The sequence below is a fragment of the Maniola jurtina genome, chromosome 28 (assembly GCF_905333055.1).
Source record: "Maniola jurtina chromosome 28, ilManJurt1.1, whole genome shotgun sequence".
Classification (NCBI taxonomy): Eukaryota; Metazoa; Arthropoda; class Insecta; order Lepidoptera; family Nymphalidae; genus Maniola; species Maniola jurtina.
In genome coordinates, this window is record NC_060056.1 from 4444937 (window position 1) to 4469825 (window position 24889).

Consider the following 24889-nt stretch of genomic DNA (forward strand, 5'->3'; position numbering starts at 1 on the left):
AAGTGATGATGCAGTATAAGATGGAAGTGGGCTAACCTGGAAGGGGTATCGCAGTTTTTATTAAACCCATACAACTTTGGTTTATAAGTCAAGTCAAAGTCAAAGTCAAAATCATTTATTCAAAGTAGATACAATTGTACTTCTTTTGATGGTCGAAATTGTTAAATTTGTACGATATAGTGGTGATAATTAATTACGTAACTTAAAACTAAAACTACGAGGGTTCCAAACGCGCCGTCTGAACAAAAGACATAACGTAACAAGAACACTAGCAAAAACTTATGGTTAATATTATATCGACACCTCCCACGTAAGTTGTTGTATCCCCAAAACTACAACTTTTCAGTAGAGCGTTTTGAAGATATAAATTGAAATTAAAGCTCCATTTTTCAATATATTTTTGTGAAATTCGGTATTTAGTTATAGTTTACAGTACTTTAACATATTCTGAAAGATAATTTATAGAAATACTTCACATTTCTGAGATTTTGTTCATACAACATTTTACGGCGTGTTTCATCTTTGTAAAATGTTGTATAAGATACTTACAACAAATTACGCTGGAAAAAACGGGTTGAGTGTCATCGTATGTGTTAAATACAACAGTGTTCGTCGTTTAAAATTTAAAAAAAATGTCGTATGTATAGTCCGATTCATCATTTTCAACCAATGGATGTCCACTACTGGACATAGGTCTCTTGTAGGGACTTCTATATGCCACGGTCTTGCACCACCTGAATCCCGTGGCTCCTTGTGACTCGTTTGATGTCGTCTGTGCACCTAGTGGGATTCTGTCAACGCTGCGCCTTACAGTGCGAGGTTCCAGCACCTTGGGACCTCAACGTCTATGGGTCCTTCGAATTATGTGCCCCGGCCATTTACACTTCAGCTTCGCAACCCATTTATGCCGGTTACTCTGATTTTCCTACCGATATCCACATTCCAGATTCGATTACGTAGAGAAACTTCAAATATAGCTCTCTAATTGCCCGCTTAGTGACTCTGAACTTTCTTATGAATTCCATTATAATATGGGACCATATTATCTCGGATCCATAATATGTCATCACTGGTAACACGCACTGTTCGAAGACTAATTTAGTTTCCGTACGCTGCCGCCGAGTCGGATTCGTTGGCTGACCTGTTTCTTGAAATTGCACTTACCTACCTGGTCCAGGTACCTGTTCCAGGCTCACACTTTTCTATAATTTCGAGTGGAGAACCCTCAACGATTACTGGGTGGGCCGAGACATAAGAATTAGACATAATTTTCGTCTTACTCATGTTCATTTTTAGGCCCATCTGTTGTGAAACTTTGCAAAGGTCATTGAGCTGTAAATGTAGAAACTCTGGGAAACCTAATGAGGTTTCCCAGAGTTTCTGCGATAGTGACTATGTCATCGACAAATCGAAGGTGAATTTCTTTTGATGTTAATGTCAAGTTCATTCCAATCCAAGCTTAAAGATAAGGACGTCTTCCAAAGCAGCGGTAAAGAGTTTCAGAGAATTACGTCTCAATGTGTACTCTGTCACTGCAATTGGACTGGCCTAGTCTGGTCCTATATGTCGACTGACATGGTGTTTTCGTACAGGATTCTAGTTCAGCATCTGTATGAACAGGCAGTTGTTTCAGCATCTCAATAGCGACCTTAATACAGCCCCAGTTTCCACCAAATCAAAAACTTTCTCATAGTTAATAAACACTTAGCAAAGAGGCAGATTATTATAATAGCCTTCAGTTATATTATGCATAACATGTCTCAGCTTATGAATGTGACCTATAGTGCTTAAGCTTTTTCAGAATCAAGCTCGTTAGGGATGCTGAAAGTCATCGAACTTATTATTGTGACGATTCATAATGACTTACGATAACAACAGCTTATAGACATGGCTTAGCAGCGAGATGAGTCTATGACTCTTCTTGAGTAATGTTTGTAACTTTGTAATTTCGTTATGCAATGAACTAGATTAATTTGAATATAAGATTCACTAACCTTTTGTGCCTACATTGCAACAAATAAACCATTACTTATTATTTATTATTGGAAAATCGCTGAAAGACCTTAAGTACTGGTTTGCCACCCGCTTTCAGGAATTCTACTGTGATTCTGATATCACCGAGCGAATTTTTATCCTTGAGTTGTTTGAGAGCCATACTTATCTTGCATAAACTGGCATCTGGGATATCTTGGGTATAGTGTCCCGTCAATTTAGTTCTGGGATCTTTAGCCAAATCTTCAACAAGTCTTTGTATTGTGGTGTATAACTGTCCATAGAACTTCTCAATTTATTTCAAGAGCTCAAGTTTAGCTGAAATGAGGTGTTGTCAGTTTTTTGTCGTATCAGCAGGCCCTGTTTAGTAGACAGATCTTTCGTGAATACTTTTGAGTTCCTGTTCCGCTCTATGGTATCTTTAAAACGAAATTAAAGATCCATAAGTCACGTGTTTGTACAATAGAGATCTGCCAGTAGGTAGGTGCATCTGCTGAAGACTACAGTATCATTTCTGGCCTTTTTCTGGCCATGAGCTTTAAAATCATAAAAAATATTTGTTATTTTTGGACGATAGTCCGTAAAGAAATTGGACTCCACCACCTGGCAGGTTCTACCAACCTATTTATTGGAAAGGTAGGCTCTGAAATAATATATTGTAGTAGTGATTTTTTTGTTAATTATATGGTAACCTAGTGGTATGATGAGCCGATTAGTTATTTCATTGACTATCATAGGTTTACGTCGCCATCAAACTAAATTTTAACATAGTTTTATTGTATACAATGTCGTATGTAAGAAAAAAAACAATGTCATAGCAACGTAAAATATAGCATGTAATCATACAACAAAATTTTGAGAAATAAATACCGAAGTAAAATGTTGTATGTATCACTTAACACAAAATTTATTATAATTCTGCAACGTAAACAGTTGTATGTCATCATACAATACTGTTTTTGGGTGTCCTCAACGACGTAAATTGTTGTATGTAATCTATACAATAGTTTAGCTTGGCATCACTATTAAATTACTAAAATACGATAATGAAATAAAAAAATGCAAACACAACCGTGACATATCAGTGTTTTGAGTTACAAACATTTCATTTGAATTCCGGCGTGATCTGTTGTATCTGTTACATACGAGGCGCAAACGTGCGACTTCACCCCACATAAAACGTTGTAAAGGTCGATATGATATTTTACGTCGTCCTCGTTTGAAAAATACAACATTATACGCCTCATAAGTACTTTAAAAAACAACATTTTTAGGATTTTTTTAATTGAACATATAAAATAGATAAAAATAGACATTGTTATGTAAAAAACGCAAAATGGCAATTTTGTGGCTTACAACAACTTACGTGGGAGGTGTCGATATACTATACTACACAATCCGATGCCAATAACCATTTGCCTTATCTTGCAGTTTTAGTGATTTAGTATTTTTCAATCCCGCAATGTATAGCGTACGTAACTCGGGTCAATGCCCCACCGACTCCGACTCCGAGTGGCCTATTTACGTAACGTGGTTGCCCTGTAGCGTCAGTCAAATGTTTTATTTGCAATATGTTGTGAACTTTTAAAAAATACGAGATTTTCGTTTATTTTTTCCGTTTTTTGTGGTATCACCTTTGGTTTCTACACGGCATCGTACCGGAACGCTAAATTGCTTGGCGGTACGGCTTTGCCAGTAGGGTGGTAACTAGCCACGGCCGAAGCCCCCACCACACCAGACCAGAAATTATAAAATTCCAAACCCCTGCCGGGAATGGAACCCGGGACCTCCCACTAATAAGACCACAGCGCTTACCACTGTGTTAGGGAGGTCGCGAAAGCTGGACGAAGGAGACGGACGTACTTACCTTAGTGAAGTCTATGCTCCTCACTAAACTGTTGATCTCTTCGTCGTAATAGTCGTGGGAGAAGATTAGTAGCGTCTTGTCTATGTCTTTAGCTTGTGCGAGAGACACTACTAGATGCCTGAGGTAGGTGAGGCGGGTATGGACCTGCAGACAATGTACAAAATTAAAAAAAAAACCACAATACAGTTAGGCGTAAGGAGTAGATGATGACCGTGTGGATTATAAACCCGTGAAAAGAACTTCCAGAACTTCCCTCGTTTGGGCCCGAACAGAATACCAGCGTTGTGGGTACATTGTGTATCCACAACATTAAGCTGAGTTCGGGCCTTTTCGTTGGCACAACATATAGTAGGTACGCAACACTATGTTTAAGTTAAGTTAGTTTTTAAGTTTTATATTTTAAGCGTGCTTATATTACCTGTGTGTTGATTCAACGAATAAATTTAATTCTATTCTATTCTATTCTAAAACTCTTTGATTTTCCAGGATAAAAAGTACCCTAGCCCGTCCCTGGGATGCACGTATCCATGTACCAAATGGATGATGCACACGATTTCATCCACATAAAAAGGTTTTTTGAAAATCCCGTGGGGACTATTTACCTGATTTTCTGGAGCAAGAAGTAGTCTGTGTTAGTACTCGGAATGCAAGCTTACCCCGACTCAAAAAGAGGGGTGTTATAAGTTTGACGTGTGTATCTGTGTATCTGTCTGTGGCATCGTAGCTCCTAAACTAATGAACCGATTTTAATTTAGTTTTTTTTTTTTGAAAGGTGGCTTGGCTTGATCAAGAGTGTAGCTATAATCCAAGAAAATCGGTTTAGCCTTTTGAACAATTATCTGAGTTATCAGCTCTTTTCTAGTTACTGTATGTAACCTTCACTTGTCAAGGGTGTTATAAATTTTTAATTTACACTTGTTGTCAAAATCGGTTTTACGGATGCGCCGTGAAAAGGTAGCAGACAGACAGATATTGCATTTATGATATTAGTATGGATTTTAAGAGAGCAGCGCCTACAATAAGGCGTTTGGAAAAAATAATTAACCTTGTTCAGTGGATGATTTTTTCGATCTATTTCGTGGTAAGAACTTCTGTCACAACCTATACCTAACCTTAACTAAAACCTTTTTAAGACAACTGCCATTAAATTGGGTTCCTTTTCATCAGCTATCATATTTTTGTGTCAAAACACGAGCTGTCATTTTTACAAAATATTTTTGTGGAGTTTCGTATATTTTTAGTTTCGATTTAAGTTTTAGATAAAACATATATTTTATAATGTCGGAGAAAGATTTTGAAATGGTAAGCAATAATTGTGAAATTGTAATGATTTGTCTTTTCATTCTGAATAGACCCGTATTCAGTTTGGGTATTGATATATGGGTATATATGGTAAGAGAGAGTATATGCCATCGATGTGTATATGCATGTGGTAATGATATATATTATGGTAAGAGGCACGTGCGGCCTAATTGTGACAACGCATATCAATCGATTGTGGTTGTTAAGCAACGTTGAACCTAGTCGGTAACTGGATGGGTATCCGACTTCAGAGGTCCCAATTTGGCCTTTTCGTTTGTTAAGCCTTTGGTCCCGGTTATTATCACTAACATTTGATAATAACTGTAAATTAACCTAAGACCTAACTACCTGCCAAATTTCATGATTCTAGGTCAACGGTAAGTACCCCATAGGTTTTCTTGACAGACACGACGGACAGACAGACAGACAGACAACAAAGTGATCCTATAAGAGTTCCGTTTTTCCTTTTGAGGTACGGAACCCTAAAAATAATATTAAAATGCAAGGAATCATAACATTAAACTTAATACGATAAATACGTGTAATGTCATTGGTCCAGGCCCTTTCTTTCCAGGCAAAGAAAAAACCAGAAGAGCCACCACCCCGTCGACGTCCAAAGATAATAGTGATACCAAAACGAACGCCATCTATCGTCATACCGCCAAAACTGCCGGTTTTTATAACCCCAGATAAGACCACCTGCGTGAAGTGCCCTTGCTTTCCTAAAGAGGACCCTTATGATAAGAATAAGTAGGTAGTACATAGTACATCATCTACATAGTATAGAACAAAGTCACTTCCCACCGTCTGTCCCTCTGTACGCTTAACAACTCGTTCACACAGGCTGCGTAAGCGTAGACGTAGCGCGTACCATTGCGTTGTAATGTATGGAACTGTATGAGACATGGCATACCGATTGCGTGGCGTGAATGTCCGCGTAGATGTAATGTGTAATGTCTACGGATTCACGCGCGTCACTACGCACGTGTCACGTGTACGTGCGCGCGTGTGAATCGGCCTTAAATCTTATAAACCACATATTTTGATTTTGTTCATATTGCGAGACAGATCAGTACAGCGCCATCTATCTAATGGTGAGGAAACTAAATTTGTATGAACTATTTTTAACAAATATCCTTGTTACAGAAAACTGAACCCATGTCTAATATCACCTGTAACCCTGTACGAACTGGCAGCAGTCGTTGTGGATAGCCTGCCCTATCCAAATGCCTTTGACTGGTCTGAGGATGATGTCGTCAGATGGATGGCTGAAGAAGTGGGGTTGCCACAATATAAGGCAAATCATTTATTTAAAAAAAAATATTCTATTCTTTTTTTTTTTTTTTTTCTTTAAATCTGGCTTTACTCTGATTAGCCAATGTCAAGTTTGTGATATTTTCAAGTTATTGAATTTATACAAGTATGGACTCCGTCTGCGCTGGCGCCCGCCGACATACGCGCGGCGCCCCTTTAGAGCGCTTACCAGTCAGTTCCACCACCAAAAAACACCAACTAACACAAAAACCAGCCACTCTTAACAAAAAAACACTCCAAAGAAGCACAGCACGCGCGCCAGCAAACGCCATCACAGACGAAGTCTTATTCTATACTATTCTATTTTAACATAATATACTTAAGGCAAATCAACGTAGAGAGATTTTTTTTATTTTTTTATTCAGTCCACAAAACTGACTACAATTGAAAAAAAAAAAAATACAAGATGATACATGGACAAAGAAAACTAACTTTATCACACTAATTGTAAAGGCGAAAGTTTGTTTGTATGTATGTGTATATGTTTGTTACTCTTTCACGCAAAAACTACTGAACGGATTTGGCTGAAATCCGAAACGGAGATAGATTATACCCTGGATTAACACATAGGCTACTCTTCATCCAGGAAAACCAAAGGGTTCCCGCGGGATTTTGAATAATCTAAATCCACGCTGAAGAAGTCGCGGACGTCAGTTTGTTTATAATAAATCAAAAACAATGTGGTCAAAAAGTTATTTTTACTGCAATAAGAAGCCAATTGCCCTTAGAGATTCACTACAAAGATCAACTTAATACCTCAAGCTAAATGCTGAAAACGTCGTGAGGAAACCCGCATTAATGAGAGTTCTCCATATTGTTCTCAAAGGTGTGTGACTTCGAATATACCAAGTGGGGTATCATATGAAAAGGCTTTACCTGTACGTTCTAAAACAGATTTTTATTAATTTTTATGCATAACTAGCTGATACCCGCGACTTCGTTCGCGTGGATGTAGGTTTTTAAAATTCCCGTGGGAACTCTTTGATTTTCCATACAAACTTTCGCCTTTATAATATTAGTGTGATAGTGTGAAGTGTGATAGTCTTTGATTTATCGTGCAAAATGTCGGAAAAAATACCCGAGTACGGAACCCTCGTTGCGCGAGTCTGACTCGCATTGGGCCGGTTTTTTTTATTTACTTGTACCTACAGCATCCTAAAACGTAGTCTTCAGTAAAATACGTCTTTCCTTTTACAGGAATGCATTTTGGATAATCACATAAATGGAAGGCGTTTGTTAATGCTGGAAGATCCTTCGAAATTAGCTGAAATTAATATTAGAGATTTTGTACATATGCAGGTATGATTTTTTTTTTAAATGAATGAATGAATATTCTTTTTTTTCTAAAAACACAAAAATATCCACTACCAATTAAAACTATTCTCTTTTTAAATTTGTTTAATTTGTCGTGAAAAATGCATTTTATTGCACACCACAAAATTAATACAGAAAAATCATATATACAGCAAAACGAAAATATAGGTAGATACAATTTGGCGGCCTTATCGCTCCTAGCAATCTCTTGCAGGCAACCAAAATGGTGCAAAAGACATAGCTATAGATATTAGAGGTATGTAATAAACTGATCACATTAATGGTGATACTGACGCCCTAACTTTACCCTATCCAAGGAAAAAGTTAGTATAGCTTTCTCCGTCTCTCTCTCTCTCTCTGTTACATAATCCCATACAAATAACACAGACAAAAATGTGTTAGCGCTAACCATTTTGAGTCACCAACCAATCACAAACGAGACTAGGTATGTTACCTAATTGAATTTCGAATGTTTTTTGAAAACATTTTCTAATTGAATTTCGAATGGTTTTAGAAAACATGTTTTTGATTGGTTGGCGACACAAAATGGTTAACGCCCTCTGAGATGTTTGTCTCTGTCATTTGTATGGGCTTACGTAACAGAGAGAGCGTTCTTCCTCTTCTCCTCTCTGGGCTGGTTTCCGCACTTAAACGTAGAGAGAGCGTTATACTAACTTCTTTCCTTGGATAGGGTAATAGTTACATATGCCTAGGACTTTCTTCTTTCTTACTTTCTTTCCCTAGAGAACCTTTTACGGATTCTAGGCGTAGGATGCTTAGGATTTCATGACCTTTGATATATTTTAGGCAATAACGTCAGCCATACGTCGCGTATTTCACATAGAATACGTGCGTTTTGCGCGTAGTATAGGCTTACCGCCACGGAAACCGCTCACGCATTGTACGTGGTTCAAATCTAGGACCGGACCGAATTGGGGCATCAGGGTGAATTGGACCAGGTATATCATTAGAATATCCTCAGCCATACGTCGCGTATTTCACATAGAATACGTGCGTTTTGCGCGTAGTATAGGCTTACCGCCGCGGAAACCGCTTACGCATTGTACGTGGTTCAAATCTAGGACCGGACCGAATTGGGGCATCAGGGTGAATTGGACCAGGTATATCATTAGAATATCCTCAGCCATACGTCGCGTATTTCACATAGAATACGTGCGTTTTGCGCGTAGTATAGGCTTACCGCCGCGGAAACCGCTTACGCATTGTACGTGGTTCAAATCTAGGACCGGACCGAATTGGGGCATCAGGGTGAATTGGACCAGGTATATTATTAGAATATCCTCAGCCATACGTCGCGTATTTCACATAGAATACGTGCGTTTTGCGCGTAGTATAGGCTTACCGCCGCGGAAACCGCTTACGCATTGTACGTGGTTCAAATCTAGGACCGGACCGAATTGGGGCATCAGGGTGAATTGGACCAGGTATATCATTAGAATATCCTCAGCCATACGTCGCGTATTTCACATAGAATACGTGCGTTTTGCGCGTAGTATAGGCTTACCGCCGCGGAAACCGCTTACGCATTGTACGTGGTTCAAATCTAGGACCGGACCGAATTGGGGCATCAGGGTGAATTGGACCAGGTATATTATTAGAATATCTTATCACATCGTTGAACTTTGGATCCCAACTCTTCAATCCTGATGCTGCAAGGTACTGATCTCCTAAGCCGTGGGGCTTCGGGAAATTTTACCCGACTGCGGCAAAGCCAAAAGGAAGGGTAATGATTTTATCAGTCTATGTATGTATGTGTGTATGTTTGTATCCAGATTCTGTGTGTTCCACTGTAGCGCCTAAACTACTGGGCCGATTTTGATGAGAGGTGTCAATCGAATCGTCGTAAAGGTTCGGGTGACATAGGCTACATTTTATATGAAAAAATTTGACCTAACGGATGTTACATGAAAAAAAAAAAGTGGTGGTCTCCAAATTTTTTTTACTAGGTACTTACACTTAAAAGCTTAAATTAAAAAAAAACAAAAGCCCACAACAAAGTAAAAAAAAAAATTTATTTCTACACGTATTTTGAAAATTATTTTTTTACTTTTCAGATGCGATATACTACGATGGATGAAGATAATAATGCCAGAACCTTTCAAGTTGGATCATTGGGACCTAGTTTGGTGAGGTTTCCATTTTTAGGGTTCCGTACCTCAAAAGGAAAAAACCGGCCAAGTGTGAGTCAAACTCGCGCACTGAGGGTTGCGTACTCGGGTATAACCGCACCAAGTGATGTATCATATAGAATAGAACAGAATAGAATAGAATTAAATTTATTCATTGAATCAACACACAAGTAATACAAAACACGCTTAAAATATAAAACTTAAAAAATAAATAAAACTTAAAATATAAAACTTAAAAACTTACTTAACTTAAACATAGTGTTGTGTACCTACTATATGTTGAGCCAACGAAAAGGATGTTGAAATATGAAAGGGCTTTACATATTAATTCTAAAACAGATTTTTATTCATTTTTATGCATAATCGTTTTTGATTTATCGTGCAAAATATCGAAACATACCCGATTACGGAACCCTCGGTGTGCGAGTCTGACTCGCACTTGGCCGGTTTTTATATTAGGTAATACAGTCCAAGACCGTTTTAAATTTTTTCCAGGTATCAAAAGCCAGATTTTCCAAAAGTAAAATTCGCGCGTATACCAGAACGTCCTATTTATGAGAGGGAGAAAATACCACACTATAGACCGCCTGCAGAATCGGACACATGTCGAGAATATTTGGTAACACAGACTTTTCTATTCCCTCACTCTCATAGTTCGATGGGATGGCAATTCTACTCGATCAGAGATACATCGAGAGATCAGGCGCAAGACCGATATAGACCGCTCAAAGTGCTCTCCGAGACAATACTTGGCAAGCGCTTGACCACAGTCACACCTGATGGAAAGTGATGATGTGGCCTAAGATGGGACGCGTTTACCTAGAAAATGCCTATTCACTCATGTTTTAAAGATACCCCGGATTGAAATTGGTAGGAAATTCAGATCGCGGAAGAGTATTCCAAACCTTAGCCATGCGAATGAGGAATGATACTTTACAAAATGAAATATATGGAGAGAGGAAAGTCATGATTAGCATAGCTAATATTCTTTATTTAAAAACCCCCTTCCTTCCAGGCACCAAGAAAATTCAAACTCCAAACAAGCATATCAGACAATCAACAATACATCTGGATGTGCGCTCCCATTGAGTTAAAGAAAGAACAGAAGAAAGAAAAAGAAGAGAAAAAGAAGAAGAGAAGACTAACAGTGCCGAAAGAGACCAGACTGATGCCAAAGAAGATTAGCTTGACAGGTCTCAGTGGCAAGGAGTTTATACTGGCTAGAAGAAAGATGGCAACACCAAAGTTTTTACCAGTTCCAAAACGTTCTAAAGGTCTAAAATAAAGTCCACGAAATTACGGATTTTGATTTTGCTTGATGAATCGTACCTATTTCTCCGAAAGGTTTTTTCAATAGAGAACAAGAAAAACTAAAACCCGACTGCGATTGTCTCAATAAACGCTGAAATATTATAGTAAATTGTTTTTTCTGTCGCTTGGTATATTGTAATGTTGTAGTACATTTTTATTTATGAACTCAGAATTTTCTCCTCTTTCATTTGACACCCCACTCGATATAATAGCAAAAAAAAATTTGGAGACCCCCACTTTTTTCATGTAACATCCGTTAGGTCAATTTTTTCGTATAAAATGTAGCCTATGTCACCCGGACCTTTACGACGAATCGATTGACACCTCATTCATCAAAATCGGCCAAGTAGTTTAGGCGCTAAACAGAATCTGGATACAAACATACACACCCACATACATAGACTGCTAAAATCAAAACCCTTCCTTTGCCTTTGCCGCCGTCGGGTAAAAAGTGGTCTCATCTTCCGAATAGTTATCACGGTTCCGAAGATTAGCCCGTTCAAACAGATAGACAGACAGAATTTAAAAACGTGTGATTCAGTTATGGTACAGTTCAAATAACCATGAGCTTTATATGAGGTAGTTAGGTAGTTAGTTCGAAATCACAGACAGACACTTCAATTTTATTTATTAGTATTGTACGGGAGCTGTGTGTCTGTGTGCTCGACCGTTACAATAGGGAAATTTCCCACCGAGCGGTGTTGTGCTCGGTAGCGCCAGCTGGGCCGACGGTTGTGCGTTGAAACTTCTATATATAGTGCAATTTGATAAACGCTCTGTCAATGCGATTGAAAGTTGCGTGTTTCCCCTTGAGTTTCCAATTAAGCTACCCGTGCTGCCATCTAGGCCGTGGGTCGTGAGCTATCAGCTGGGGTTTGTGTATCGAGCGTTGTTGATTGATTGAGTTTAGAAGCGACATCTGCTTGTGAATGTGGCAACCGCTACAGTATAGTATAGAAGTATAGATGAATATCGTATATTATAGTACGTGTATTCTAGAAACTTACTTGTATCGCAATAATGACGGTGTCGTTCAGCACGGGGCCGAAGATGTCTTCGTTGTAAATAGTTTGTGCTTCGTTGACCCTTTGGATCGCTCGCAGTATATCCGACACATTCTTGGGCCCATATCTCTCGGTTGAATTTGCTGAAAGATGATGAAAGATGAATTTGTTGAAAGCTCTTATCCATTGAGGAGTTCTGTTCTCCATCTCCGAAGATATTCATTAGATCTTCACCAAATTTATATGGGACCACCTGCACAGTATACCCTTTCAAACAAAATTTTCCAAATCGGTCCAGGGGTCTTTGAGTAATCGGGGAACATACATTAAAAATAAGTCGTGTTTGTTGGCATGTACATAGAGCAACTCATAGTTATGTATACACAAGTGTAAATTAAAAATTTATAACACCCCCGACAAAGTATCTGAGTTTTTCAAAACATCATTTTCAAATAAATAATTATGTATCAAGGCAACGTCCATCTTGACAGCTTGACATTTCTCAATTGACATAATATTATGAACCTAACGGTTATCTAACCTTCTTTTCTACAAGAAAACTAGAAAAGAGCTGATAACTCTTAAACGGCTGAACCAATTTTTTTGGATTATAGCTAAAAACACTCTCGATCAAGCCACCTTTCAAACAAAAAAAAGTACATTAAAATCGGTTCATTCGTTTAGGCGCTACGATGCCACAGACAGATACACAGATACACAGATACACACGTCAAACTTATAACACCCCTCTTTTTGGGTCGGGGGTTAAAAAATGACTCCGACGAATTGAGAACCTCCTCCTTTTTTTTTGAAGTCGGTTAAAAGCTAATCGTAGTAAAACTAACCTGTAGCATTCCTAGGGTGCACCGTCAGATACTTGTGCAGTTCTGGTGGTACCAACGCCAGCACCTGTTCCGACGTGTCGTTGGTATTCATCAGCTCTTCTGAAATCGAGAGTTTCATCATTTTAGGTACAGTCACTTAGTCACGGTCTTACCAGTTACCACACGTCTTACACTCCATATAAGTGAACTGTATGCCTAGTGGGAGATTTTTAACCTATTCGAAAGCGTAAAAGTTAACTGCGTTTTGTATGAAATTGAAACAGCGCCATCTAGTGATAAGAAGATGGCGCTGTTTCAATTCCATACAAAACGCAGTTAACTTTTACGCGATCGAATAGGTTAAAAATCTCCCACTAGGCACACTGATTAATTATTACTACTACCGGTACACCGGTCTGTCCGCGCATGGTTTGTATGTGTGGGTAACGGTGCAAGCCAATCGATAATCGAACTGGGCTAGGCCAACGCTATAAGCAGCATCAAATATGGACCCAAGAATTTGTAAGAAAAGTCTATACCCAAGTGCATACTGGAAGACATCACACACCTTTGAGAGCATTAATGGAGACCCAAATTAGGTCATTTTTACCTGATACCAAAGTAAATACATATATATAGACTGTTAAACACAATTACCCTCCATTTGCTGTCGTAGCTGGGTAAAACAAGTGCGATTAAAAACACGTGTCAAAGTACTTGAACGTGTGGTTAAGGAAAAACGTAATAATAGAAATAGGTATTTTACATTTGTTTACAAAAAAAACACGTCCAAACATAATATAAATTAATTAGTGTAATGGAAAAATTAAAATGTTGATTAAGAGAGATGATGATTAAGATTTATACGTAATTGAAATGAATAAACTGCTATCCCACTTCTGACCGGAACATCAGAGAGAGATGATGATAATTATTAAGAGGGCTCTCTTCGTCACTCGTTTCATACAATCGTAGTTCCAATTTCATTTGAATATTAAGCAACCAAAGTCCATGAAATTTTGCAGACATATTCTAGAAACTAATATCTATGTCTGTGGTTTTCCAGATTTCTGTTAAAATATTCGGTTTCAAAGTTACGAGGTCTTAAAAATTTTCATACAAATCTTTGAGCCCCTGTAATTTTAAAACTACATATTTTTAGAAAAATCTAAAACACCACAGACACAGATATTAGTTTCTAGAATATGTCTGCAAAATTTCATGGACTTTGGTTGCTTAATATTCAAATGAAATTGGAACTACGATTGTATGAAACGAGAGACGGAGAGAGCCCTGTTAAGGTTGAAGACTACCACTAAAATAAACATAGATAAATGATGACTAACTGGACCTCTATCAGTTGGTAATGATGATGATGACGCTGGAAAGACTTGTCCTAACTGATTTTATTAAATACTAGCTGACGCTCGCGACTTCGTCCGCGTGGATTTAGGTTATCCGAAATCCCGTAGGAACTCTTTGATTTTCCGGGATAAAAAGTAGCCTATGTGCTAATCCAGGACATTATTACAAATACAAATAATTATTATATACACACAACAGCCACCACCACAAAACTAAAAAACTGTAGGTATATGTATATTGCATATAGTTAATAAAAATATACAGAAAAACATATTAATATTATTATATAAAAAAAGAAAAAAACCGACTTCAAAAACCTATTGAAAAATTTTTATTTCCCAATTTTTAGTGGCCCCACTGTACTATAATATGCTATGCCCAGTTAAAACCCTACTGTTTACTAAGCTATTACACTAAACGCGAGCAATTTGCTCTTATCCATTGAGGAGTTCAGTTCTCCATCTCCGAAGATATTCATCAGATCTTCACCAAATTTATATGGGACCACCTGCACAGTATATATACCCTTTCAAACAAAAAAAAACCAAATCGGTTCAGTGGTCTTTGAGTAATCGGGGAACATACATTAAAAAAAAAAAACGATTCCGACGAATTGAGAACCTCCTCCTTTTTTGAAGTCGGTTAAAAAGTTCAATACCGTAAAACGCACTTTGTTTTATATACATGATGAAAATGATACAGTAGGGTTAGTGTAAGATTTTACATCGATATACGTTAATAGAATTCGAGACGAAATACTTTAGCGTTAAAATTAAAGGTGACAATCCAATCTTCTGTGACAATATACCAAGAATAAAAAGTAAGTTAACAGGGCTCTCTCCGTCACTCGTTTCATACAATCGTAGTTCCAATTTCATTTGAATAAAGCAACCAAAGTCCATGAAATTTTGCAGACATATTATAGAAACTAATATCTGTGTCTGTGGTGTTTTAGATTTTTCTAAAAATATGTAGTTTTAAAATTACAGGGGCTCAAAGATTTGTATGAAATTTTTTAAGACCGCGTAACTTTGTTACTTTCTGTTGAATATTTCAACAGAAATCTGGAAAACCACAGACGTAGATATTAGTTTCTAGAATATGTCTGCAAAATTTCATTAACTTTGGTGACTTAATATTCAAATGAAATTGGAACTACGATTGTATGAAACGAGTGACGGAGAGAGTCCTCTTATGTATAAGGTTTTTCTATTTTGTTAGTAGCTGTTCTGGATTAGGTTTTGTTCCTTGTTTGTTAAGTTTATTTTGTGTTGCGCTGTAGTTTTGTACCTACATACTTTAATAGTGCATGCCGAGTCCACATCGAGAAGACACAATTGCGCACATGTATCTTTGTCCATGTATCATCTTGTAATTTTTTTTTCAATTGTAGTCAGTTTTGTGGACTGAATAAAAAAAAGAAGGTCAATTCAAAAAACAGCCTTAATTTAAAGCTCAAGCCTTAATTTGTTTTTAATGAAAAATATCTTTCTATTAGTATTTAATTTGGCCTGGTACAGAATTTATCACTTTAAATCGAAGAAATTTAGGTTCATTTTACTCTCTCGTTAGTGTGTTTTGATGATCGAATTCTGTCAACGTTTGTGAGATGTAAACTGGATGTAAAGATCTCATACTAACCATCAAGTAGGTACTCGTCAGTATCACACATGGAGCTAGAAAGAGATAATCGGCAGCTTCGTAGAGCGTCGTCTCTGTCGTTTGAGACTGAAAAGACTACATGTGGACGAAATCGCGAACACCAGTTAGTACTATGTGAATGACAGAGACGATGCTCTACAAACCCGACGCAGCGAATATCTCTTTCTAACTCACGGTGTGTAAAATTTACTGCCAAGGATTTTAAGTGTGCGCATATAATTCTCTCAATATAAGAGATAATTATATCTTTTAAAATTGTGAGTCCAAAAAATAACAAATATAATGAAGAAGACAAAAAAATCGACCCAAAAAAAAAAACTTTTGGAAAAATTTAAAAAAAAAAACCTGCTATCGCCAATTCATTATTGTTAGGGTTAGATTGTTGAATTGGTATGGCTGCTTTTGAATTATTAGTACCTGAAAATTTTTGAAATTTTGAATTTTGAAACTTGATCCAAAACAAAGTTGAGCACAAAGTAGGGTTCCACAAAATAAGTCACATTTTCACTTGAATTGCTTCTTCACCGAATCAAGTAACTACACAAATTATATTCTTGGTCGACTATAACTCGTTAGCTACTCGTCTCACAATAGTCGTGTTAATTTATAGTTTTCACATGCTCATATTCTAAAAATAAAGTAGTTTAGTGGTTAAAGAATGGTAGATTTCAACTAACATAAAACTGTCAGTTTTGCATACTCTGTACGAGTGACACGAGCAGAGAGACAGTCTGTCTCGCTCGCACACACAGTGACTCGCCACGATCCTTCTCCATGGCACCATTAGTCGCCGACAGCATGATTTGCACCCATAGACAGAACAACCCCAATACAACCATTACACGCAGAATAGACGCATATTTTACTCTATACGAGTAATAGAGACAGAGAGATAGTCCGTCTCGCTCGCACATACAGGGACTCACCATGATCCTTCTCCATAGCACCATTAGTTGCCGACATCATGATTTGCACCCATAGACAGAACAGCCCTAATATGACCAGTACACGCAGAATAGACGCCTATTTTACGCTATACGAGTGACAGAGACAGAGTGTCTAGTCCGTCTCGCTCGCACACACACTGACTCACCACTATCCTTCTCCATAACACCATTAATCGCCATGATTTGCACCCACAGGCAGAACAACCCCAATAATTACACGCAGAATAGACGCGTATTTTACTCTATACGAGTGAGATAGAGAGACATTCCGTCTCGCTCGCAAACACTCACCGCTATCCTTCTCCATGGCACCATTGGTCGCCGACAGCATGATTTGCACCCATAAACAGAACAGCCCCAATATAACCAGTACACGCAGAATAGACGCATATTTTAATCGGGGCATTGCGTCTATAGGGGGTTTCCCGGAAGCATTTTAACCACCTTCTCCGATAGATGGCGTTAGGTGTTGGTTACTCTTGACGGTAGATGGCGCTGTTTCATTTTTTTCTCACGTTTTCTCTTTCTTTTCTTTATTGTGAGTTCTGAAACAAAAGAAAAGATGTTTTCAGCGGTTATTTATATATATTTATTTATAAATTTTTACTCTATAATATAAAAGGAAGAGGTGACTGAATGACTGACTGATTGATCTATCGACGTATAACTCAAACTACTGATTGGATCAGGCTGTGACATGCATACAGCTACTATGACGTATGAATGACGCTAAGAAATGTTTTTAGGGTTCCGTACGTCAAAAGGAAAATCGGAACCCTTATAGGATCACTTTGCTGTCTGTCTGTCTGTCCGTCGTGTCGTCAAAAAACCTATAGAGTACTTCCCGTTGACCTAGTATCATGAAATTTGGCAGATAGGTAGGTCTTATAGCACAAGTACAGGAATAAATCTAAAAAACCGCGAATTTGTGGTCACATCATTTAAAAAAAAAATTAAATACGTTTCAATTTTCAAAGTAAGATAACAATACCAAGTGGGGTATCATGAACAAATAATTAGTGTTTTCAATTTTCTAAGTAAGATAACTAGATCAAGTGGGATATCATATGAAAGGGCTTTACCTGTACATTCTAAAACAGATTTTTATTTATTTTCATGCATAGTTTTTGACTTATCGTGCAAAATGTTGGAAAAAATACCCGAGTACGGAACCTCCGGTGCGCGAGTCTAACTCGCACTTACCTTACCGATTTTTCCATGTTGTAAAAGAAATCTATGCACTTAATACTGCGTTATCTGACGAACACTATGACGTAAATAGGTGCTATAAAAGACTTAAGTGGTTCATTAGAAATTATCATTTTTAACCCGGACCCAAAAAATCCGTACTCGAGTTTTTTTTCGTCATTTTGCACGATAAATCAAAAACTATTATGCACTAGCCGATGCCCGCGACTTCGCCCGCGTGGATTTAGGTTTTTTGAAATCCCGTGGGAACTCTTTGATTTTCCGGGATAAAAAGTAGCCTATGTGCTAATCCAGGATATTATCTATCTCCATTCCAAATTTAAGCCAAATCCGTCCAGTAGTTTTTGCGTGAAGGAGTAACAAACATACACACATACACACACACATACAAACTTTCGCCTTTATAATATTATAGTGTGATAAAAATAAAAATAAAACTGTTTCAGAATGTACAGGTAAGCCCTTTCATATCATTTCCCACTTGATCTAGTTATCTTACTATGAAAATTGAAAACACTAATTATTTGTTCATGAACACATTTTTTTTTGTTTTTTTTTTTTTCTGAATTCCGACCTCCGCTCCTTAACCGTTGAGCTATCGAGGCTTCAAACGAGGCTTTGGCTTTAATCGAGGATTGACGATTGTTATCAAATCTTTGAAAAGAGCAACCGCCAAGTTTCTTGCTGGTTCTTCTCGGTAGGAAAGGCATTCCGAACCAGTGGTAGATGCTTTTGACGATTCAAAAGAACTTGTAAAAGTCTAATTGAATAAAAATATTTTGAACTAGATGACGCCCGCGGCTTCGCCCGCGTTTATTCCGGTTTTTTGAAACCTCCCTCGGTAGCTCTACCTTTCATACAAATCGTTTAAGCGGATGAGTTTTTGGGAATCCCGTGGGAACTCTTTGATTTTCCGGGATAAAAAGTAGCCTATGTCCGTCCCCGGGATATAAGCTAACCCTGTACCAATTTCGTCAAAATCGTTTAAACTGCTGGTCCGTGAAAAGGTAGCAGACAGACAGACAGACAGACAGACACACTTTCGCATTTATAATATTAAGTATGGATTGACGATGATGATGAATCGGTAGTCTGTAGTACATTCCATAGATTGTCGGTGTCACCTTGCGAGTTAGTGTGACAAGGACAAACACGTTAACACCTCATTAGCATGTGCATACTGCATAGGCCCGCTTTCCAATTAACAGGGCTCTCTCCGTCACTCGTTTCATACAATTGTAGTTCTTTACAGCTGTTCAGTACAGATTTATTATATCTTTCTCGATTTTATCAATCAATAGTAATATTATAAACACAAAAGTGTAACCTTTCTGTTACTTTTCACGGCTTATCCGCTTAACCATGCTTAACCGTTTGACGTAATTGGGCACTGAGATAACTTGCATCCCAAAGACGTACATATCTACTTTTCCCGGAAAACCAAAGAGTTCCTCAATGGTATTTTTTCCACTCAATCCACGCGGAAGATTAAAAGCACATGCATATTGCATACTTTAAAAGCACTCTTTCATATTGTAATTGTTTTCCTTTTTTCCAGATCCATGTGAAAACCTAAACTGTGGAAGTAACTCGGAGTGCCTACTAAGCGATCAAGTAGCCCAATGCACATGTCGTAGTGGTTTTACAGGAGATCCTTTATCTTCTATAGGATGTCAAGATATCAATGAATGTGAAACAAGTCCGTGTTCAATGGGTGCTGTGTGTAGAAATCTACCAGGATTCTGTACAGTTGAATATTAAGCAACCAAAGTCCATGAAATTTTGCAGACATATTCTAGAAACTAATATCTGTGTCTGTGGTGTTTTAGATTTTTCTAAAAATGTGTAGTTTTAAAATTACAGCGGCTCAAAGATTTGTATGAAAATTTTTAAGACCGCGTAACTTTGGAACCGAATATTTTAACAGAAATCTGGAAAACCACAGACATAGATATTAGTTTCTAGAGTATGTTTGCAAAATTTCATGGACTTTGGTTGCTTAATATTCAAATGAAAAAGGAACTACGTTTGTATGAAGCGAGTGATGGAGAGAGCCCTCTTAACTGGCATGCAGATTACTATTGTATTTTTACACGCTTCATAAATAAACTAGACGATGCCCGAGACTTGGATTGGGCGAACCTTGACTTCGATCTCACCTGATGGCAAGTGATGATGCAGTCTAAGATGGAAGCGGATTAATCTGGAAGGTTGGGCAGTTTTTTTAGGGTTCCGTAACTCAAAAGGAAAAACGGAACCCTTATAGGATCACTTTGCTGTCTGTCTGTCTGTCCGTTGTGTCTGTCAAGAAACCTATAGGGTACTTCCCGTTGACCTAGAATCATGAAATTTGGCAGGTAGGTAGCTCTTATAGCACAAGTACAGGAATAAATCTAAAAACCGCGAATTTGTGGTTACATCATTTAAAAATAAAATTAAAATGTGTTTCAATTTTCAAAATAAGATAACTATACTTACCAAGTGGGGTATCATATGAAAGGGCTTTACCTGTACATCCTAAAACAGATTTCTATTTATTTTTATGTATAAATAGTTTTTGATTTATCGTGCAAAATGTTGGAAAATATACCCGAGTACGGAACCCTCAGTGCGCGAGTCTGACTCTCACTTGGCTGGTTTTTATTAAACCCATACCCCTTTGGTTTCTACACGGTAACGTAACGTAACGGTTAATCGCTTGGCGGCACGCTTTGCCGATAGGGTGGTAACTAGCAACGGTCGAAGCCTTCCACCAGATTACAAAAATTCCAAACCCCTGGCGGGAATCGAACCCGGGACCTCCCACTAATAAGACCACAACGAGGAATGAGGATACTATGCTGAGAAAACATCGATACGTATGCCGATATCGATAGTCGATAATAAGGCATTCTTGAAGAAACTTGAGGAGGTATGTCGCAATAAACAAACATGCCAACATCAGCAAACAATGCGTAGGAATTTCAATAGTCATTTGTATATTCACAGTTTAGCAATCGTACAGTCAGCAGTTTACCCATCACAAATACCTCAATGCATGATAAAGGGTATTGACTATCACACTATCACACTAATATTATAAAGGCGAAAGTTTTTATGTGTGTGTGTTACATATACATACAAGGAATGAAAAGCTTAATTTGCTGTAATCCGCTAAACCATCGAAATCTGTATGGTCCAAAATGCAGTTTTTGTGTCGGGGGTTTTTTAAATTTTGAGTTAGGTATAGTAGGGTACACTGGTGTATTCCAAAAGTCACCTTTATAGACCAAAGCAATTAGGTAAAAACTAAGACTGGTGTTTGTAATTTGCAGCCCAAATATACCAAATAGAATAGAATAGAATGAATATATTACTTACATTGTAACTTTAAAACACTAAAATATTTAAGTACACTCACTAAACCAAATAATCTACTAAATGCAAATAAATACGTCAGCTAACAGGTGCTATTACAATGATACATTATGTATTTTAAATTCATTTAAATATATATTGTTGTTTAGATACTGGTATAATGATAAACCTACTAGTTAATGCCTTCCGACTTCATCCGCGTGGATTTATGTTTCAAAAGTTCTGTGGGAACTCTGTTTTTAACCCCCGACCCAAAAAGAGGGGTGTTATAAGTTTGACGTGTGTATCTGTGTGTCTGTGTATCTGTGTATCTGTGTATCTGTGTATCTGTCTGTGGCATCGTAGCGCCTAAACGAATGAACCGATTTTAATTTAGTTTTTTTTGTTTGAAAGGTGGCTTGCTCGAGAGTGTTCTTAGCTATAATCTAAAAAAATTGGTTCAGCCGTTTAAGAGTTATCAGCTCTTTTCTAGTTTTCTTGTAGAAAAGAAGGTTAGATAACCGTTAGGTTCATAATATTATGTCAATAGACAAATGTCAAGCTGTCAAGATGGACGTTGCCTAAATACATAATTATTTATTTGAAAATGATGTTTTGGAAAACTCAAATACTTTGGATCGTCGGGGGTGTTATAAATTTTTAATTTACACTTGTTCCGGGATAAAAACATCGCGATTATGGATTTTGAAAAATTCCGTGGGAACTCTGTTTTTCCGGGATGGAAAGATTGGGATCATGGATTTAGGTTTTGAAAAATTCCGTGCGAACTTTTGTTTTTCCGGGACAAAAAGTAATTTGTAATGCGTAAAAAATGAGTTCTCACGCGCCATTTTTAACCCCAGACCCAAAAAGAGGGGTGTTATAAGTTTAACGTGTGTATCTGTGTATCTGTCTGTGGCATCGTAGCGCCTAAACTAATGAACCGATTTTAATTATTATTATTTTTGTTTGAAAGGTGGCTTGATCGAGAGTGTTCTTAGCTATAATCCCAGAAAATCGGTTCAGCCGTTTAAAAGTTATCGGCTTTTTTCTAGTTTTCTTGTTACTTTTTAACTTTATGTATCAACTATCTTGTCAAAAATACGATTTTCGTCTTTATTAGGGTTCCGTACCTCAAAAGGAACAACGGAAACCTTATAGGATCACTTTGTTGTCTGTCTGTTCATCCGTCCATCTGTCGTGTCTGTCAAGAAAACCTATAGGGTACCTACTTCCCGTTGACCTAGAATCATGAAAGGTAGGTAGGTAGGTGCAGAAGTACAGGAATAAATCTGAAAATCGCGAATTTGTAGTTACATCATTTAAAAAAATTAAAATGTGTTTCGATTTTCAAACTATACCAAGTGGGGTATCATATAAAAGGACTTTACCTGTACATTCTAAAACTGATTTTTGTTTATTTTTATGTATAATAGTTTTTGATTTATCGTGCAAAATGTTGGAAAAAATACCTGAGTACGGAACCCTCAGTGCGCGATTCTGACTCGCACTTGGCCGGTTTTTTTTATTTTAAATGTGAACCGTACTTTAGACATGACAGTTTAACTTTATCCATGCAAAATGCGTCGTAGGACAAACCAATAAACAAACATTTTCGCGTTAATACTTTTAAATACGAAAGCAATTGTTTTTAGTTTATGGGCTATCAAAAAGGCTAATAAGTTAATTGCACCTTGCACGATAATTTTAGCAGGGCTCTCTCTGTCACTTACTCCATACAATCGTAGTTCCAATTTCATTTGAATATTAAGCAACCAAAGTCCATGAAATTTTGCAGACATATTCTAGAAACTAGTATCTGTGTCTGTGGTGTTTTAGATTTTTCTAAAAATATGTAGTATTAAAATTACAGGGGCTCAAAGATTTGTATGAAAATTTTTAAGACCGCGTAGTTTGAAACCGAATATTTTAACAGAAATCTAAAACACCACAGACATAGATATTAGTTTCTAGAATATGTCTGCAAAATTTCATGGACTTTGGTTGCTTAATATTCAAATGAAATTGGAACTACGATTGTATGAAACGAGTGACGGAGAGAGCCCTCTTAAGTTAATTGTACTTTGCACATTGCACGATAATTTTAACAGGGCTCTCTCCATCACTTACTCCATACAATCGTAGTTCCAATTTCATTTGAATATTAAGCAACCAAAGTCCATGAAATTTTGCAGACATATTTGAGAAATTAATATCTGTGCCTATGGTGTTTTAGATTTTTCTAAAAATATGTAGTTTCAAAATTACAGGAGCTCAAACATTTGTATGTGAATTTTTTAAAACCGTGTAACTTTGAAACCGAATATTTTAACAGAAATCTGGAAAACTACAGGCATAGATATTAGTTTCTAGAATATGTCTACAAAATTTCATGGACTGGTTGCTTAATATCCAAATGAAATTGGAACTACGTTTGTATGGAGCGAGTGACAGAGAGACCCCTCTTAACAAAGTAGATATCGAAAACGTGTTATACACATTACCTACACATGTATATAATGTCGTTTATATATTTAAATTTAAATTGATAATAATTTAAATTATTATTTTACCTAGGAGTATTTTACTAACCAACTTCAAAAAGATGAGGTTCTCTATTCGACTGTATGTTTTTAGGGTTTCGTATCTCAAAAGGAAAAACGGAACCCTTATAGGATCACTTTGTTGTCTGTCTGTCCGTCCGTCCGTCGTGTATGTCAAGAAAACCTATAGGGTATTTTTGTATGTTTGTTACGCGATCATTTCGCCAAATATGAACCGATTTTGATGATTCTTTTTTTGTTTGGTAGGTCATACTTCCGAGGTGGTTCCGTTTTAGTTTGGTGAAGATCTGATGAATATCTTCGGAGATGAAGAACAGAACTCCTCAATGGATAAGAGTAAATTGCTCGCGATCAGTGTATAGCAAATTTTATTACAGTGGGGCCACTAAAAATTGTGATTTTTTTTTCAAAAAATAAATAAAAACCGCCCAAGTGCGAGTCAGACTCGCGCGCCGAGGGTTCCGTACACAGGTATTTTTTCCGACATTTTGCACGATAAATAAAAACTAAGGCATAAAAATAAATAAAAATCAGTTTTAGAATGTACAAGTAAAGCCCTTTTCTATGACACTCCACTTGGTATAGTTATCTTACTTTGAAAATTGAAAATACTAGTTATTTGTTTCATGGACACGTTTTAATTTTTTTTTGATGTAACCACAAATTCACGGTTTTCAGATTTTTCCTGTACTTGTGCTATAAGACCTACCTACCTGCCTAATTTCATG

The 24889-nt window shown here is 37.2% G+C and overlaps 2 protein-coding genes across 8 annotated transcripts in view; one reads left to right on the forward strand and one right to left on the reverse strand.

The window, feature by feature from the left end:
• Positions 1 to 24889, reverse strand: part of LOC123879565 (alpha-1,6-mannosyl-glycoprotein 2-beta-N-acetylglucosaminyltransferase) — a 37907-nt gene that overhangs the window by 7052 nt on the left and 5966 nt on the right. For 2 of the 5 annotated variants that reach the window (XM_045927346.1, XM_045927343.1), the window contains exons 2-5: positions 17344 to 17597; positions 13100 to 13198; positions 12258 to 12397; positions 3860 to 4003 (exon numbers count right to left, since the gene is read on the reverse strand). In XM_045927346.1, the coding sequence (XP_045783302.1) occupies positions 3860 to 4003; positions 12258 to 12397; positions 13100 to 13198; positions 17344 to 17458 (498 nt within the window). In that variant the 5' untranslated portion in view covers positions 17459 to 17597. Of the gene's footprint in view, positions 1 to 3859; positions 4004 to 12257; positions 12398 to 13099; positions 13199 to 16865; positions 17026 to 17198; positions 17209 to 17343; positions 17598 to 24889 lie in introns of those variants that run through there. The other 3 variants (XM_045927344.1, XM_045927342.1, XM_045927345.1) reach the window with 2 other exon arrangements.
• Positions 5038 to 11242, forward strand: LOC123879581. Of its 3 annotated transcripts, none has more exons than XM_045927372.1 (8): positions 5038 to 5161; positions 5721 to 5911; positions 6308 to 6458; positions 7673 to 7774; positions 8597 to 8748; positions 9865 to 9936; positions 10435 to 10558; positions 10955 to 11242. In XM_045927372.1, the coding sequence occupies exons 1-8, from the start codon at positions 5138 to 5140 to the stop codon at positions 11222 to 11224; spliced, it is 1086 nt and encodes a 361-aa protein (XP_045783328.1). In that variant the 5' UTR covers positions 5038 to 5137; the 3' UTR covers positions 11225 to 11242. The 3 variants fall into 3 exon arrangements, with proteins under 3 accessions (XP_045783328.1, XP_045783329.1, XP_045783330.1); XM_045927373.1 differs by having other exon boundaries at positions 5736 to 5911; XM_045927374.1 differs by lacking the exon at positions 5038 to 5161 and having other exon boundaries at positions 5769 to 5915.